Source organism: Haemaphysalis longicornis, unplaced genomic scaffold, assembly GCF_048455015.1.
Source record: "Haemaphysalis longicornis isolate Haplotype H1 unplaced genomic scaffold, Haemaphysalis longicornis Haplotype H1 scaffold_37, whole genome shotgun sequence".
In the NCBI taxonomy this organism is placed as follows: Eukaryota; Metazoa; Arthropoda; class Arachnida; order Ixodida; family Ixodidae; genus Haemaphysalis; species Haemaphysalis longicornis.
Genome location: NW_027526355.1, coordinates 2,794,398 through 2,812,353, shown reverse-complemented (window position 1 = coordinate 2,812,353; position 17,956 = coordinate 2,794,398). Strand labels below are relative to the sequence as shown.

The 17,956-nt window shown below is 47.4% G+C and overlaps 1 protein-coding gene across 1 annotated transcript in view; it reads left to right on the top strand.

The window, feature by feature from the left end:
* Positions 1-17,956, top strand: part of LOC144178001 (ecdysone oxidase-like) — a 132,430-nt gene that overhangs the window by 110,786 nt on the left and 3,688 nt on the right. Inside the window, exon 10 of the mRNA XM_077705548.1 lies at positions 12,974-13,190. Within this exon, the coding sequence (XP_077561674.1) occupies positions 12,974-13,190 (217 nt within the window). The remainder of the gene's footprint in view (positions 1-12,973; positions 13,191-17,956) is intronic.

Below are 17,956 nucleotides of genomic sequence, written 5' to 3'. Positions count from 1 at the left end.
ACAAGGAATAAGACTGTAGGTGCCAGGCGGAATACATAAAAGGTTTAGAAAAATTTTGCCCTCCAGAATGAAAGACATTTATATCACATGGACATCCACACACGTTGCCATGAAATCGAAGGATGACGCCGAAAAAGAAGCAACCAAACTAATTTACTGTGCTCACTGCGACCACGGCTACTACACTCCCTCACCTGAACAATATAGAGAACAGCTCCTATTGTTGAACCTATGAACACTATCCTACGTCATGACAAAGGGGTCTGAACGCCGAAAAATTGCAAACTTTTCGCAGGATACATCTACAAATCTAGATAGGCGAAGACGTTCGGCGGGAAATATCACACTTTAACTTAAAACTGTGTTAGATGCGTGGAAATATGAACCCTATTCTAGGTAACATGCTCACATCGAGATTATACTTGGGGTGAACAACTCAAATATTGCATATGCCACTTTTATCAACAAATGAGAGGTAGTTTTGACCACCTCGTTATCTTAAGGTGCACGTTAGCTAATTCAAAGGACAAAGAAAAAAGCGGCGGCATCTGAGACTCTGGAGTTTTGGTATGCTCTTGCGTTGTCTACATTCTGTTTACTACTCCGAAGATCCCACTATTTCCTACTCAAAATAGGCGTTTGCTGTGTGTATCTATATTTCGCTTAGCAGTAAAGGAAACGTTCAGTCCGCCAATTACATAAAAATAACCCCTTTAAAACACTGACGCGTCTGCCTTCTCGCTCAAAATCACCAACACCCAGAAGCTGCTACCCTTTACAACAGCATCTGGAGCCACAAGAGGATAGATGGACTGCTTTTTTTGCGTATGTGCCGCGGCGAGTAAAATCAGTGGTAGCTAGCCTTGCTCGTTTCTGTAATCTTGAGTAGTGTGAAGGCAAAAATTTGCAAAATGCAGTAACTCCGTTTTTAACGGTTCTTCGTCATCGAAGTAACATTACCATGCCGTACCTGTTAAGACCTAACTGTAGGTGTTTTCTCTAACTTTTTATATCAATAGGGTTATCAAGCAACAGGGAAAGTAGTTGACGCATTCTGAACTCACATACCTGTTTGACAAAGAACCTGTCAGCCTGTCAGATAAAAAAGTCGGCTTGCAATGCTCAGAGCTGTAAGTGCGTCAGGGCGGCCGAAAGATTGCAGTGGTTGTTTGCTTGCTGATGTTAGAATTTAACGCGCTTAACCAGATGGGTGTTTCAAAATAAAATTCAGTTGGTAGTCAGCTCATGTATCCTCCTTTTTCCCTATCTTCTCCTTGTTAGCGCTGTTTTTAAAATGAAAACGCAATAAATTCAAACAAAGCCCCATGCCATCTTTACTAGTTGAGAATGCTGAAGTAGAACCGTGCACTCGAGCACTGAGACGTACCCCGAATTTCGCTCCGCTCGTTTGGGGGCAGGTATCGAGTATTGTGGTAGGCTAGCTTTTTGAGTTTTGCTAACACTTTACCGCATTTATGGTTTGGATGTGTACTTTCGTATAATGGGTGCATAATGTATTGTCACGAAGCCAAAGACGATGCAGTTGTCTTCGAGGAAAACGCGTTTATTGGAGCCAACTTGTGCTCCCATTACAACTAAAAGAATACACAGGCGGCGAAGCAGCAGCCAACAAAGTGACGTACCCATGCGAGCGTCGGCGAGTCGGAATACTACGGCGTCTGCTCTGCAGGCTTTTTATCGTTCGGCGCGCATGGTTCTCAAAGCATCGATTCACATCCAGAACATTGTCGATCAAGGAAGATTATTCGACGCTAGTGACGTTAGGGCGAAGCAGTCTCCTTATCTGAATGAGAGATCCCGTGCGTCATAAAATAAAGTATAGAACACGCGCTTCGCCTGGGACACAGATAAGAGCCTGGCGCGGGCGGGCAGTAAAAACAAACGATAAATAAACAAACCCGTACATGGTTCGCGGCATTACCCCCCTCTAAGAGTGCATTGGCCCGTTGCTAAAATAATTACAGTCCGAACAAAAAACAACAAAAAGTCGCCATCTTGCGCAGTATGATTTGAGGTGAAGCACGTGGACGACTTCGGGTCGCGTGCGTCGTCGTGATGTGCGGAATCACCATCGGGGATCACTTTATAGGTACCTGCGGCAACACGTCGTAGAACCTGGTAGGTTCCGAAATAGGGTCGCAGAAGCTTCTCACTGAGTCCGCGTCGTCGGATGGGATTCGAAACCCACACACGATCCCCTCGGCGGTACTCGGCGTCCCGCCATCGCAGGTTGTAGCGTGCGGCATCCACCAGCTGCTGGTCCGTTGTTCGAACTCGAGCGAGCGGGCGGGCCTCCTCCGCACGCTGATGGTATCCTTGGACGTACGCGTTGAGGTCGTCGTCTTCTACGTGTGGAAGCATGGCGTCAAGCATCGTAGTCGGCCGTCTTCCGTCTTCCGTACAGAAGCTCGAACGGTGTCATCTGCGTAGTTTCCTGGACAGCTGTGTTGTACGCAAACGTGACATACGGAAGAACTTCGTCCGAAGTCTTATATAAACATTGACGCACATACACAGCACATACGCGATCGTCTTGTTCAGACGTTCTGTCAGTACGTTCGTTTGGGGGAGGTATGCCTCCGTTCCCCCGTGATCCGTATTGCTGAGCGTAAGATTCCTTGCATAATCTCCGCGGAAAGGCGCTTCCGCGGTGCGTGATTAGGACTTCAGGGGCTCCATGTCGAAGCACAAATTGGCTTATGAAGAACTTTGAGACTTGTTGTGCAGTCCCCTTTGGAAGAGCGGCGGTCTCTGCGTAGCGCGTCATGTAGTCTGTCGCTACGACAATTCATTGTTTTCAGATCGCGACGTAGGGAACGGCTCCGGAAGGTTCATTTCAATCTGCTGGAAGGGCCTCGATTGGACGCCGATCGGCCGAAGAAATCGGGCGGGTCTCGTCGGTGGCGTTTTTCGTCGCTGGCGGTCACAGCAGCTCCAGACGTAGTGGGTGACGTCGGGTGTAAGGCGGGGCCAGTAGTACACCGCCTTGATTTTTCCAGTTGTGCTGTCTGTGCCGAGATGTCCGGAAGATGGGTCGTCGTGGCACGCTTCCAAAATGTCGTCACGAAGATCTGCCAGGATGACAAGAAGAAGATTTGTTCTCATTCCGGAGAATTCGTTTTCACGAGGACGGCGTTTTTCAGGCTGAATACCCGGAAGTTGCGTTTGAAGGCCCTGGGCACGGAGACGTTCCGTCCTTGGAGGTAGTCGATCATGACGCGTAAGTCGTTGTAGGCACGCTGCCGGGCAGCTAGTTCGCTCATGATCATCGGCGATCACTACAGCAGCACCTTGTTCGGTATGCGGTTCCGGCGTTATGAAGTGATCGCAGGAAAAAGTTATAGACTTGGCCTGTATATTAAGTATTGCACCGTTGTCCGTCGAAAAGTCCATTCCAAGAATTACGTCGCGGGAGCAGTTAGGCAAAATAACGAACGCAGAAGGGTACGCCATGCCGTCTATGGCAATGCGCGATGTGCACGTTCCACTTGTGGTCACGGGATGGCCTCCTGCGGTGCGTATTTGCTGACTGTCCGAACTGGTCGTAACTTCCTTCAGCTTAAACGAAAATAGTCGGCTCATTATTGAGTAGTCGGTTCCCGTCTCTTTGAGGGCGACTACACCAAATCCGTCGATGGACACCTTGACGTCGGACGCCGCCTTCCTCGAGTTCCGGGTGCGTCGTGGCATCGCATCTCGGCTTGTGCGTGTTGACGGTCGGGCGGTGTGCGTCGTAGTTGTCGTCATGATCTCATCCGCAGTCTCGGTCTTGTCGGGTACGTATCGCGCAGTGTAGCTGTCGTCGTGTTCGGGAGTCTCATTAGGGTTAGGTTGGGTCGTCTGGATGAGGGCATGTCGTGAATCAGTGTGTTCGGCGCGTCCTCGCGTCGTCGGAGCGTTCCTAATTTTTCGTCGTAGAACAACTTTACCTCCAGAAGTTGCTGCTTTTAGTTACAGCTGCGTTGGCTGGGGGACCTTCCCCGTGAGAAGTCAGCAGTGCTACGGTGGGTCGGCGACTGGTACGGGTACAGCGACGGTGAACGGTTGAAGCGGGCTGGTCCTCGGTTGGTGTTGGAGAGGTATTCTTCGATCTCAGTAGGACCCTGGCCGGGTGGGGGGGCGTGGTGTCGACGGAGAACCCTCAAAAACCAAGCCCCTTGTAGGGATTAAGGCGGACTTCTGGGCAAGTTGGTATTCCATTGCAAAACCGTTCGAAGCGCAAAACATAAGCGAGGGACGACAAGAGACCATAGGGACAAGTGCTTGTCCCTGTGCTCTCTCGTCGTCCCTCGTTTATGTTTTGCACTTCGAATGGTTTTGCCCTTGTAGGGACAGGGACGGTAGATGTGGTCGGCCTCTCCACATTGGTGGCACAGCGGCCGATTATCGGGGGTTCGCCATACGTCCGTCTTCCTCACCATCTGGTTTGGGGCTGCAGGGGGTCGTGTGGACGACAGTAGACGGCGGTACGGCGGGGCTTCTTGACGACGTGTTGGAGTTGGGCGGGGTAGAAGAACAGGCGTGGAGTACGTCATAGCTTGTGGCTCGCAGTGTACATCAGATTGCATCGAAGTTTCCAAAGCGTTTTGAACTTCTTCCCGGATCACGTCAGTTAGGCAAGCGACTTGGGGTTGCGACGTCGTCGCGAAACGTTTCCGCAGCTCCTTCCTCACCACTTCACGGATGGTCTCGCGTAGTGTGTCGGAGCTAATGGCCCCGGCACCGATCGCCTCTGAAACCATCGTATAGGCTGGGCGGTCGTACTGCCTGGTCGCGGCCGCCTCAGACGCGAATTCAGCCACCATCTTTGGAGGGTTACGGAGAAAACAAGCAAAAAGCTCTTGCTTCACTCCTCGCATTAGAAACGTGAGCTTTTTTTCTTCACTAATTTCTGTGTCCGCACGGCGAAAAAGTCCCTTCAGCTCCTCAACGAACACGAGCACGCTTTCATTGGGATGCTGCGTGCGTGTCTTTAGCAGCTGCTCGGCCCGTTCCTTGCGTACCTGAGTTGTGAACGTCTTGGAGAGCTCGGTCTTGATTAACTACAAGTTGACAGCGCACGTTCGTGGTTCTCGAACTAAATCCGTGCGGATTCTTCAAGTTAGAAAAACACTTGCCTGAGTGTTTCGTCATCATCCCATCGGTTAAAGGTTGGGACCATCTCAAGATGCTTCAGCCATTCCTCAGGATCTTCTGTAGGTGATCCATGAAATGATGGTGGTTCCCGGAGTTGCTGCAGAACTTCAGGAGGGCTCTATGCGTTGGTCATCGTGGATGCATTGTTCGTGGCACCGGCCGTGACGTCTTCCGCCTTCAATTTATCTTGCAGCAGTCCATACTCCTGCTTAAGGCCTGGCTGTCAGCGGCTAGAACGTGTTGGGCTTGCTTGACGACTTGAAGAGGGTTGAGAGTGGATTTACCCCACACCTCACCAAATGACACGATGCCGAGGACGCCGCAGTTGTCTTCAAGGAAAACAAGTTTTTTGGAGCGAACTTGTGCTCCCCTAACAACTCAAAGAATACACAGGCCGATAAGCAGCAGTCAGCAAAGTGACGTACGCAAGCGGGCGTCCGCAATCGTAATGCCGCGGCACCTGCTCTGCAGGCTTTTATCTTGCGACGCGAGTGTTTCACGAACCGTACATTTACATCTAGAACATTGTAGATCAAAGAAGATTTTTCGACGCTAGTGACGTTAGCATAGACGTTAGGATGAAACGCTCTCCGTATTAGAATAAGGTAAACGGTGCGGCATAAAAATAAAGAATGGAACACGCGCTTCGCTTGGGACGCAGATAACGCAGCCGGGCTTGGCCGGGCAATAAAAACAAAACATAAACAAACAAATCCAATGCCCAGTTCGCGGCAATATTACCAGTATCTGGCGCGTCTTAACCCCCTTTGGACGTTTCATCATAGCACCGGCGGGCATTGCTCTTCCGGAAACAGTGTTCATCAAGCTCATTATCCTCAACCGTTGCGGCAAGGACATGCGCTACATAATGTCCAATTATCTTTTGAGCCCCGCCGTCGCCTACCTATTACCTACCTATTGCGGCCTCGACAGGCATACTCGCCCTCGAAGCGGGGGATGTGTCACGGGATGAAGACGATATACACTGGCTAACCACTTCTCCCGAGGAAGACAAAGATATTTGTGGCTCGTAGCTCGGCTCGATATATCTTGCGGCCGACATGATGTAACTACAGAATTCACATATTACCATCGTTGGCGTCATATTTGCCGTGTCGGCAGATAACTATAAAATGAACTGCTTCATCTAAGGACGCCTAATTATATATCTAGAAAAAGGCGTCGCGAGGCACAGAAATCTGCACAGTTCCAGCCCGTAGATCAGAATGCGCCCCTGTTGACAAATTTATATTAACACACCCATAGAAAGACAAAAGCCTTGTATGTATATGAAAACTTCGCCGTAAACTTTCGTCCAAAATAATTTTAGAGTATAAGTGCCCTAGATACGGAGGGGCAGTTTCTAACTATTCTTTTCAGCTATAAAACATGTTTATCTCGTTAGGGCTTATATTTATGTGTCTACGACCATTATTATTCTGGCAAGGCAGTCAATTTGACATGAAAACATCGGTATGCATACCTGAACCCGGAAACCGAATTTAAATAAGCCGACGAATGATATATATCTGCTGTTTCCTTCTAGTTATCATGGAAACTTCGGCTTGGTACTGTAGAAAATAGTTTTATAAAAATGTAGGCTTTGCCTCGAATAAGGCTAGAATTAATCATGCAACCATTTAAACGAGGTGAGTTACTGGTGTGACCTTCGGCACGCCTGAAAAAAGACATTTTTATTGCAGAAAAAAGCAGAATAGGCTTTCTCTTTACCTATGGCAGGCGGAGCACAATCGGCTATGACATTGAAGATGTTGATTTACACGTGTTCTTTACTTTAAAACAAGGTACCCTTGTGTTTGATAAAACGTTTAAGTAAAACCCGAGCAAAGTTAAGCCTACCATTTTCTGCATGCGGGTCAAATGTTTGACTCCAAAAAAGTTTGTGTATATCGTTATTCGCCTCAAGTAAGAGAACGTCATCAATTGTTTTCTTGGTGGTATTTAGGGCAGAAGATAGTTTTTACGACGGTAGATGCGAACGATGTTTATGTGCATTTTAGAAGTCTATTATTTGTTTGTGCTACGATGCATCCACACAAACACATATCACTTGTTAGTATAACTAGTCACCCCTGATAATCAGGCGAACGGGCTCATTGAATGCAGAATAATTTTGTATTTGGCTTTTAATAACTGAAGCAAGATAAATGTAACTGGTAGCGAAGCTTCCATAGAAGCCCATACGTTCAGAAAATGGCGGCTCTCAAGCTGCTCATGGGGCTTAGCGCCATCTGTGAGAGGAGGGAACACTTCCGGCGGAACAAAAAATAAACCGAATGTGACGCAAGATCCGGTCAAAAAGTCACGTCATTTTGGTACCATTAGCACGAAAATTTCACTTCAAAATATGTTTAGCATGCCTCTGGTCGCTGAGGGCTTATGTCATTGCCATATGACGGAAGTTGGCGAGCCCTTGGCGTGTGTGCTTAAAGTCAATGCCTTCTTAGCTAGTACAGAGTCGTGACTACAGAAACGTACTTTTAAGCATACTGTCGTATGATTCGCCTCGGTGTTTATAAAAGCGTCTTGCATTTTCTCTGAAACTTTATTCCGTATTCATGGCTTCCACTGCTGCACAAAAGCAATCAGTTGTTTATTTTGATTGCAGTAGGTGGCAGACCGGGAACCGGGCACGTACCCCCCGCCCCCCCCCCCTCCCCCCCCCCCAAACAGAACTGTTTTTTTCTGCCATGGGATGCAGAGCACACAATGACACTCGAACACTCTCCCCGACCCCCCCCCCCCCTTCATATCAAAAACCTGCAAACTCCTCACCCCTCTACAAATTTCTACCAGCGCCACTACTGGGCTGTATAATTGCGTCGCACATACGCAGGTTGCGTGCGTGCCTTAAGTATCATCATCATCATCATCATCATCATCACCACCAGCCTATCCACGCCCATTGCAGGGCAAAGGCCTCTCCCATTATTCTCCAATTACCTCGGTCCTGTGCCAACTGTGACCAAGTTATCCCCGCAAGCTTCTTGATCTCATCGGCCCATCTAACTTTCTGCCGCCCCCTGCAACGCTTGCCTTCTCTAGGGATCCACTCTGTTCCCCTAATGACCAGCGGTTATCTTGCCTTCGCATTACATGGCCTGCCCATGTCCATTTCTTCTTCTTAATTTCTACTAATATGTCTTTAACACCAGTTTGCTCCAGTTTGAGCCACTCCGCTCTCTTCTTGTCCCTTAATGTTACACCTATCATTTTCCGCTCCATTGCCCGCTGAGTCGTTCTCAATTTAAGTTCAACCCTCTTAGTGAGCCTCCAAGTTTCTGCCCCGCAGGTGAGTACCGGTAAGATGCAGCTGTCATACACTTTCTTCTTCAGCGACAATGGTAGTCTGCTATTCATTATCTGAGAATGTCTGCCGTATGCACCCCACCCCATTGTGATCCTTCTAATTATCTCCGCCTCATGGTTGGGATCTGGGGTCACAACTTGGCCTAAGTAGATATATTCACTTACCACTTCCACTGCCTCACCACCTATCTCAAACCGCTGTGCTGTCCCTAGGTTATTCATCATTACTTTAGTTTTCTGCATATTAATTTTCAGGCCTACGGTTCTACCCTGTTCGCCCAGTGCGGAAAGCATGCTTTGCAATTCGTCCCCCGAGTTACTTAGCAAGGCAACGTCGTCAGCAAGTCTGAGGTTACTGAGGGATTCTCCATTAACTCTTACTCCCACCTGTTCCCAATCCGATGTTCTGAATACTTCTTGTAAACATGCTGTGAATAACATTGGAAAGATTGTGTCTCCTTGTCTGACACCCTTCCTTATAGGTATTTTACTGCTCTCCCTATGGAGGATGATGGTAACTGTAGACGCATTGTAGATATCATCTAGTATTCTTACATAATGCTCATCTACCCCCTGGTTCCGTAATGCCTGAATGACTGCTAGGGTTTCGACCGAGTCAAATGCTTTTTGATAATCTATGAAGGCTATATATAGGGGTTCAGTATACTCAGCGCACTTCTCTATCACCTGATTGATCGTGTGAATATGGTCCATTGTTGAATCACCTTTACGGAACCCTGCTGGTTCTTTAGGTTGACTGAAATCCAAGGTTTCAGAAATTCTGTTAGCGATTACCTTGGTAAATACCTTGTAGACGACTGACAGTAAGCTGATCGGCCTGTAATTTTTTAAGTCCTTCATGTCGCCTTTCTTATGGATTCGGATGATATTCGCGTTCTTCCAAGATTCCGGTACCATTGCGGTCCTTAGGCATTGCGTACACAGGTTTGCCAGTTTTCCAAGTACAATTTATCCGCCATCCTTCAAGAGGACTGCTGTTATCCGATCCTCACCAGGTGCTTTGCCTCCTTTCATTTCTTTCAAAGCCTTCCTTGCTTCTTCGGTCGTTACTGGTGGGATGTCTATCTCCTCTGAACTACTGTCTCGTTCGGCATTATCCTGGATGTCCCGGCTACTGTACAGATCCCTATAGAACTCCTCGGCCACTGTGACTATTTTATCCCTATTTGTGATGACATTGCCTTGCTTATCCTTAAGTGCATACATCTGATTTTTCCCCACGCCAAGACGTCTCTTCACTGCTTTCAGGCTACCTCCGTTCTTTACAGCGTATTCAATCCTGTCCATATTACACTTCCGTATGTCAGCTGTCTTACGCTTATTGATTAACTTCGAGAGCTCCGCTCGTTCTATTTTGTCAGCTGCGGAAGAGATTGTTATGGTTTGCCGTTTCCTGATTAGATCTTTCGTCTCCTGTGAAACTTTACCAGTATCCTGTCTAGCCATAGTGCCCCCGACTTCTACTGCACACTCCGTGATAATGCGTGTAATGTTGTTGCTGGCTTCGTGTGTCGTAAGCTCGGCTTCCTCGTTAAGAGCGGAATATCGGTTCTGCAGCGCGATCCTGAATTCTTCTATTTTACGTCTTACTATTAGCTCATTTAGCGGCTTCTTTCGTACTAGCTTGTTGCGGTCCCTCCTCAAATCTAGCCTAATTCGAGATCTTACCATACGGTGGTCACTACGCCTTACCCTTCCGTGCACTTCCACATCCTGCACGACGCCAGGGTTATCGCATAATATGAAGTCTATTTCATTTTTGTGCTCCCCATTCGGGCTCCTCCAGGTTCACTTCCGACTCTCCCGTTTACAGAAGAAGGTATTCACAATGCGTAGGTTATTCCCTTCTGCAAACTCAACTAGTAGGTCCCCCCTGCTATTTCTACAGCCCAGACCATAGTTCCCAACTGCCTTGTCTCCAGTCTGATTCTTGCCTACTTTAGCATTGAAGTCCCCCATAGCTACAGTATAATGTGTTTTTACCTTAGCCATTGCCGATTCCACATCTTCATAGAAGCGTTCCACTACTTGGTCGTCGTGGCTGGATGTGGGCGCGTAGCCCTCCACCACCTTGAGCTTGTACCTCTTATTGAGCCTAATTACAAGACCTGCTGCCCTTTCGTTAATGCTATAGTATTCGTCTATGTTGCCAGCTATGCTTTTATTGACTAGAAGTCCCACTCCCAGCTCTCTTCTGTCCTCTAGACCCCGGTAACATAGGACGTGTCCATTTTTCAGCACCGTAAAGGCTTCGCCTGCCCTCCTAACCTCGCTAAGCCCTATTACATCCCATTTAATGCCCTCTAATTCCTCGAACAACACCTCGAGACTTGCTTCGCTAGATAAGGTTCGCGCGTTAAGCGTTGCCAGGTTCAGATTCTATTGGCGGCCTGTCCGGATCCAGGGATTCTTAGCACCCTCTGCTGCGTCTCAGGTCTGACCGCCGCCGTGGTCAGTTGCTTCGCAGCCGCTGGGGACTGAGGGCCGAGGGTTAATTGGCGTATTCATGGGAGGTTGTGGCCGTTACTACACCAGGGTGGCCAATCCTGCTCGGGTGAGGGAGTGCATTACCGGCAACGGTCTGCGGGGTCAGGCCGCACCCCGAGCCCCTATGTGCAATTCCATCATTACGCGGATTTTTTTTTTAAAATCCGGTGGGAATTGTCCGGCACCGGGATTCGAACCACGGTCCTTCTGCACGTGAGGCGGGTGTTCTACCTCTACGCCATCGCTGCATCCGCCTTAGATAGATCCGCCTTAAGTATAGATCAAGGTTATATATAATGCTTGGTCGGTTTGTGTGCTTCAGTTATAAGAGAAGAAATAACGCACAGTTATGCTATAATCAAGACATTTGAATTTTATTCCAGCACAAACATAAAACAACTTTACCACACTGTACAAAATCAGCATGTATACAATAAGCACAAAATGTTCGTGGGCACTACATGCATTGTGATTTTCCTTACGAGCCGAAAAATTGACTTTACCCGTAACACATAGAATTATGAGCAATGAAAGCCTCTTCAGCAGAACTACTTCGAAATCAGAGAACAAAAACTCGGCACTGCATCTTTACGCAGAAAACCGGACCGCAGTAATGCCGATTCACGGAAGTGCAGCGAGCCCACAGCAGCTGTCCCGGCGTCTTATCAAGTAGACATGAGTTTCTACAGAACTTCACCCAGGATTCACACCGGAAATTTCATTGTTGCATTGTTTAGGCAAGTGTCCCAACAGATAAGTAAAAAGAAAAAAAATAGATGAATGCAAAAGAAAGCCACGGCAGTATGTAAAAACACATAGCAGGAAAGCTCTGTCAGCAGCGCAGCACGGAGCAGAACAACACAGTACTGCGATGGAAATAATGCTTGCGTATACAAGTGCAGGAAGCAACGATCACTACAAGCGTTTTAATGCAATAGAGAAGGCACTGAGATAGACAATTAAAGCGAATAGTTTGAATTCAATTGTGAATACTCTCAGAAGTCCTACAGTAATGGACACCACTTGCTCCGAGCAAGCCTGAGGCGAAATCAAGAGATAACTGTGACATAACAAAGCTTTAGACCCATTATTTTTTGAAGCACAACCACGTCCCCTAACACAACCCCCGTGCAGGTATTAACAGTACTATATTTTCGCGCTACCTGTGTAAATGAGAGGAAAATGGTGCTGTGGAACGCCAGGCGTACGGCAGTTGCTGTTGCAACCTTGTGCAGCACATCGTTTCCGTAGGTACCGAGGAAAGCGCTCCGTTGCAACCGTTGGCAGCATGGTCCCCTAGTACACCGTGCTCGCCGGGTACGTTACTAAACATGTTTACCCACGATACAACGCACCTCGCAACTCCACGCACAGCAAAAATTAAGTGCACGCCTAATTAACAAGGAAGAACGAATGCAAATGCGCACCACCAAAACACGCGAGGGGCGTTTCCTAGCAGACGAACCTTAGGCGCGCCTTTCCGAACACTACAATGACTGCATCACAGAGAAATGACATGTACCATTCTTCAGAGGGCGCTACAAAAAAGGTTTTTCAGAATAAACAACATTTTCATAAGTTCTTTGCACACTGTGCCTAAATAAATGTGGTTCAAAAATAAATGCAGTTTGTCAAATATAAATGTTGCTTTATTGTTGAATAAAACTTGTTTTTTGTTACTAGTGTTTGTTCCCTCCTCACCTAGTCGCGCTTCAATCGCTACTCCCATAAGCCCCCATGTTGATGTCGCTGGCAATAGGTTCTGAACCGCTTTTTGACCGAAGCTTCGCTACCATTTATATTTACCTTGAGTGAAGTATGCTGTGGTTGCAAACACTGCTTATTTATAATACACGCTATGCGCAAAACTGGACACGGCTTTTTTGTGGTAAAGGAACATCTAGAGGTACTCGTGAATACCGATGAGTGGTTCTACAATGTGTTCTTCCCCATTCTTGTGTTTCACATGCATTTCTAGGTGTAACAACGGCCGTGTGCCTCTTGAAAACAGATTCTATGGCGGCCGCCAACGTGAAGCTGTTTGACGAGCCGTTAGAACACTGCAAAAACTACACCATGTGGAGCGATAAATACATCCGTTGCCTTGTGCGGTTTAACTCTCACAGCGGCTGGCACCCGTGCTGCACAGCACCAATGGGAAATCATTCAGATGCTGTGCTCGACTCAAGGCTTAGGTAAGTTGACGACGTCATTTACTTTAAGTTGTTCAACGCAGGCTTATTTCAATAAGAAAACAAGAAACGCTTGTGCAAACGGGATTATGCTGCCAAGCCCCGGCTAAAGTTTAAGTGTTGGTCAAAATGGCCATGTATCCGCTCCTTCCGATGCAAATGTTGAGGAAAGACTATGGTCGATTGGCACCCCTGCAAAGCAAATGCCTCCCTTCTCTTTACCGCTTACCTCTTATGCTATTGTTCTCCAGTCTCGTTCCTCCCAAGGTAACACATTAGAGATTTTCTCAAGTCATTTTAAATTGACCGCATTCCTATGCTCCAAGTCGGGTGCCTAGGGAGCCTACCGGGTGTTTTAATGCCAGCGCTGCCGTACGGCGGAGACGCGCGTGCGTTGAGGCACCCTACTTCATCGTTTATTGAACCACGTTGCCCTACTCCACGAGCATTCCAAGTGGAACACCACTTTATCAACTGGAACCTTTCGTTGGTGTTGCCGTTTGATTTCTTATGCCGTCTGGAGATTTAGTAGCGCGGGCAACAGCAGGCGACAGTTTTCTGCCGTTGATGTAGTATTTTGTTTGCTATCAGAAAAGCAAGCTTTCATGAATTTTTTAATAAATGAACACTGCAAATATCACTTATGTGTTGATTTTCTCCCTTACATTTGCGTAATGTCTTGTTCTTGTTCATCAATGTTTACAAGTATGAACATTGACACCGGACGTACACGTTTATATTTGGCTTTGGGTAAGACTATTGCTCAGCTTTGGTTCCACTTTGGCGGGGTGGGTGAATTGAGTCACTGACAGACAGTCACATATACAGAGAGACGAAAATTTCTGCGTTTAAGTAGCCCGAGAAAGACTATCGTCTTTAGAAGTACAGTGTTTGTCAATATAAACATACGCAGCGGCAGCTACGCAACTCTCCAGGTCGCGGACAGGAGTGTTCATCATGTCCCAGTCCCACCACATACTTTGCGAGCATTTATGTGGCCCATAAATTTTGATAACTTGAGCCAACCGGCTTAATTTTCCGTATGGTGCAGAATGGGTTCGTGTGTGCATTTACTGACATGTGCGCTTATTACTGTGAAGCACTATATGTCTAACCCCGCGGGTTTTTATTCCGGTGAATCCGCATTACTCTTCGCCATTCAGGAGTCCTCCTTGCACTACCGACCCCTCTTTCACAAATGTTATCCCTTTCGCGTGCCTTTCGTTTAAAGGAAAAAGAGTGGGAATTGAAGAAGCGTCCGCCCCAACGGAAGCGCGACTGGGCGCGAAAGCAACGGAAAGCCGCTGCCACCGTCGTTGTCCCCTGAAGTGCTAGCTGGTCGAAAAAGCTGCGAATCCCTAGCGAATGAACAGCTCCTTGATCGCTTGGAACTCTGACGTGAGCCGATATTACTTGCTGAGGTTAAAGCGCTTTCTGCCCGACATTCAGACCGACATTCAGACCGGCAGGTAAATGTGTGGAATGGCAACCGTCATGAGTGTCTGCATAAGTTTTGCCATTTCGTTTTCTCTCTTTTTAAATCCTTCCTTGGTTAGGTGCACTACAACGTGGTCCAAACGGTTATATATTTTCTATTTTGTGATGACTGGGAGATCACTTCTGCCGCTTCTCTGTAGTGCGATGGCGATTATGTTTACGTTACCGTCCTCTCGGACGATATCCTGACCAATTTTTAGGGTGATTTTTAAATTGTCCGCGTGATGCCATCCCTCGTTTTCCGCACAGAGATAGCTCCGGTGACGGGGCCGCGAGAAACTGCAAGAGTACTCTAAAAATTGGTCTATTACACGCCATGTGCCCGGTTCCGTTTCTTATTAACAGATATTTTAGTTAGTTTGTGGACTTAAAGTCGGCCTTCCTTGCTTCATAAGAACTTGACGTTAATCTTTCACCGATCTTTCGCCAAGATTTCGCCCTTTCTTAGTCAGATGGCAGAATGTTCGTAGTAGTTCCGTTGGTGGAAGAACTCTGGGGTGATGTAGCTAGTTTCAGCAGCGTCTTGGCACCGTACCTGCGGAAGATGCGAATAGCGATACGGTGTATGACACACCTTACTGCGGAGGCGCCGCCCCGCTGAAATTGCTTATAGATTCTTTCGTCTCCGGTGTAGTATGTTGTTCTGCTTTCCACATTTCAGTTGCCGCTCTGCCGTAATAGAAGTTTGGGTGAGCGCTCGTATCTTGCTGCACCAGTAGTAGTTTCTGGTTGGCAGGGGTGACGTACTTCCGCGCACGCTAGATGAGCACAGCTCATAGTGGACGGTTAGCAGGCATGGGGAAATCGAAAAGTGAGCCAAATAACAAAACGCTATCGCGTTATGAACCACCGCAGCTCGCTCTGTGATCCAGTAGTGTGCTTTTTGTTATCCTCAAGTACGTGCCTATCACACCATTTAACGGGTTTCGAAGCGAAAGATTTGCATGACTTAGTTGAGTCAAGATTTAACGTCCTTTCGGAAACGGCTACAAAAAAACGATTATCCTACTGAAGAAAATATTCTGTGATCCGAATCATAAGTGGCAAGCGACGAATTGCGAACTTTATGCCTGTGCTTGTGCACTGGCGTCCTGAATTGCCAGCTTTTAAGGAGCAGTATAACTCATTGTTTTCGGAAACTTCGCACGGAGGAGTCGTTACCATTTAAGCCACTTCGATCGCAACGTTGACTATTCGCCCGACAATACCGAACGTACCTCCATGCATCAGGTATTTGGCCTGCATGAGTTGGTCCGCTTGTCGCTTCTGCGCTTAGGGCTCATGACGCTTATTGTCTTTCATGGCAGCTACGCGTCATTGTCTTGGCTGGCATCTTACAGCCTGCATAAATTCTCAGTATCTGCTTCGAGAATGCTCCAGCTGACCAGCAGAATGTTTAGATGCCAAATGAAGTGTGGCTTGAGAAGAAACATTTGAAGTCAATTAAAATTTTGTGGTACATCTTGCATGCGTGCATCCATAACTCAGTTCGAATACTTTAATGGAGCAACATGACTGCAGTGCTTTCGTACTTCAGCGCGCAGGGCGAAGTGGAAGGAACCTTAGCAGGCGCTGGGCAGCTATCTCCGCCTCTGGCACTGATGGCGCATGTGCTGCAAGATACCCGCAGCACCCGCGAGGCGGTCCGGTCCGTATTACCTCGGACAGTTGCCACACGTGTGCATAGTTTAAAGTTCGATTTCAATGCCATTGATTATACCTTTGTTATTAATTCCTTTCTCTGTTTGTCCTCAGTTCTCTTGCCCACGTGGGAAGTAGTAGCCATAAGATAACTTCCTCAGGCCGACGTCTTCGTCTTTGAATAAACTCTCTCCCTCTGTCTCTCTCACGCTCTCAAGTTTGCATAATTATCTTTTTAAACCCAATAAATTTGTGTTCATAAGCGTCCCTGAAAAATTACTTGTCAATATGGGCTGCCTTTAACGTGTGTTTTATTGTTTCAGCCACCGGCCATTTCCTGTGGCAGTCAATGGTCATTTCTTGCTTCATTCATGCTCCAGTTTATGGATCTTCTCTAGCCCCGATGGCGGGTTTCCCATTTATGCAGTTACTAATGCTTTGGCACTAGACGCTGATACTTTTCTGTCAGAAATGTATTTTGCATAAAACTGCCTTCCACCCCACTTATGAAAAGTACTGTTTCCAGTTACTTTTTAAAGAAAGCAATAGCTGAGTTGGCATATATAGAATGCCGCGTGGAGGCCAAAAGGCACCTAGGCAAAAATCCCGTGGGTTGTACGCAAATCAGGCGAAAGCTAAAAAATAAAAAGTAACAGGTGAAAGGATGCTTGGAATGACGACAAAATTTTTCTTGGAGAATCTACACACTATGTAAGATATTGTGTTCAAAACAAAATCACACCCCTACGCGACTGCCGAGCCACAGCTCTAGCGGTCCGAACGTGCACATGGGGAGTAGATTTAGCCCTTTTACTCGAAAACCAGCATTAGAAAAATGTACTGAGCCGACTTGAGGAACTTCAAAATGTTGATATAGAAGGGCCAATTAGGGTAGTAACGGTGTATGGTGCCCCAAAGTATGCCATTTGCTTGGCGTGCAGCATTAGCGGTACCATGCGGCATTCAATGAAAGTTTATATTTCACGGCGCTGTCCAAACAGATGATGTTGAGCAATGCGAATGCGAGGTAATTTCTGAATAAATAGTAGAATTGAAAGCGAGGTGCTTTGATGCTGCCTCGCCTGGTCGAACGGCCTCGTAATCTTGGCGCTACGGACGAATTTCTATGCCACCCACCTTACCCCTTTGGGATGGCATGGATCTGTCTCCAACGCATCGTGCCGGTGCCTGGTCCTGAAGCCGTGCAATGGAACAGTTTTAGGAGCGAAGCTCTTGAGCAAGTCGTAATGTTTCGTGTCGGCAGTTAAAAATGCGCCGCAATGGCCGTGCACGCGCACGGTAGCTGGTTCCTCTCGGTGACCGCCCAATAGTTTCAAACCACGGCACCCGTTTGCCACGCCGAACATACACACCTTAAGAAATTGTCCAAGATAGCCCCCCCCTCCCCCTTCGCCCCAACAAACACTCGAGCGTAATCGTGGTAACACACTATCGCAATTACACTGGTCACGTCACTCGCTAGTTACGGCACCGGAGAGCGTTTTTGCCGGCAAACGTACCCACTTAGAGACGTTGACCAAGACTGGACAAAAAAACTCCAGCGTAATAGTATCAACACGCTAGGAATCACACTGCTCGCTTCATTCCATGACTCGGCTCACGATAGAGGA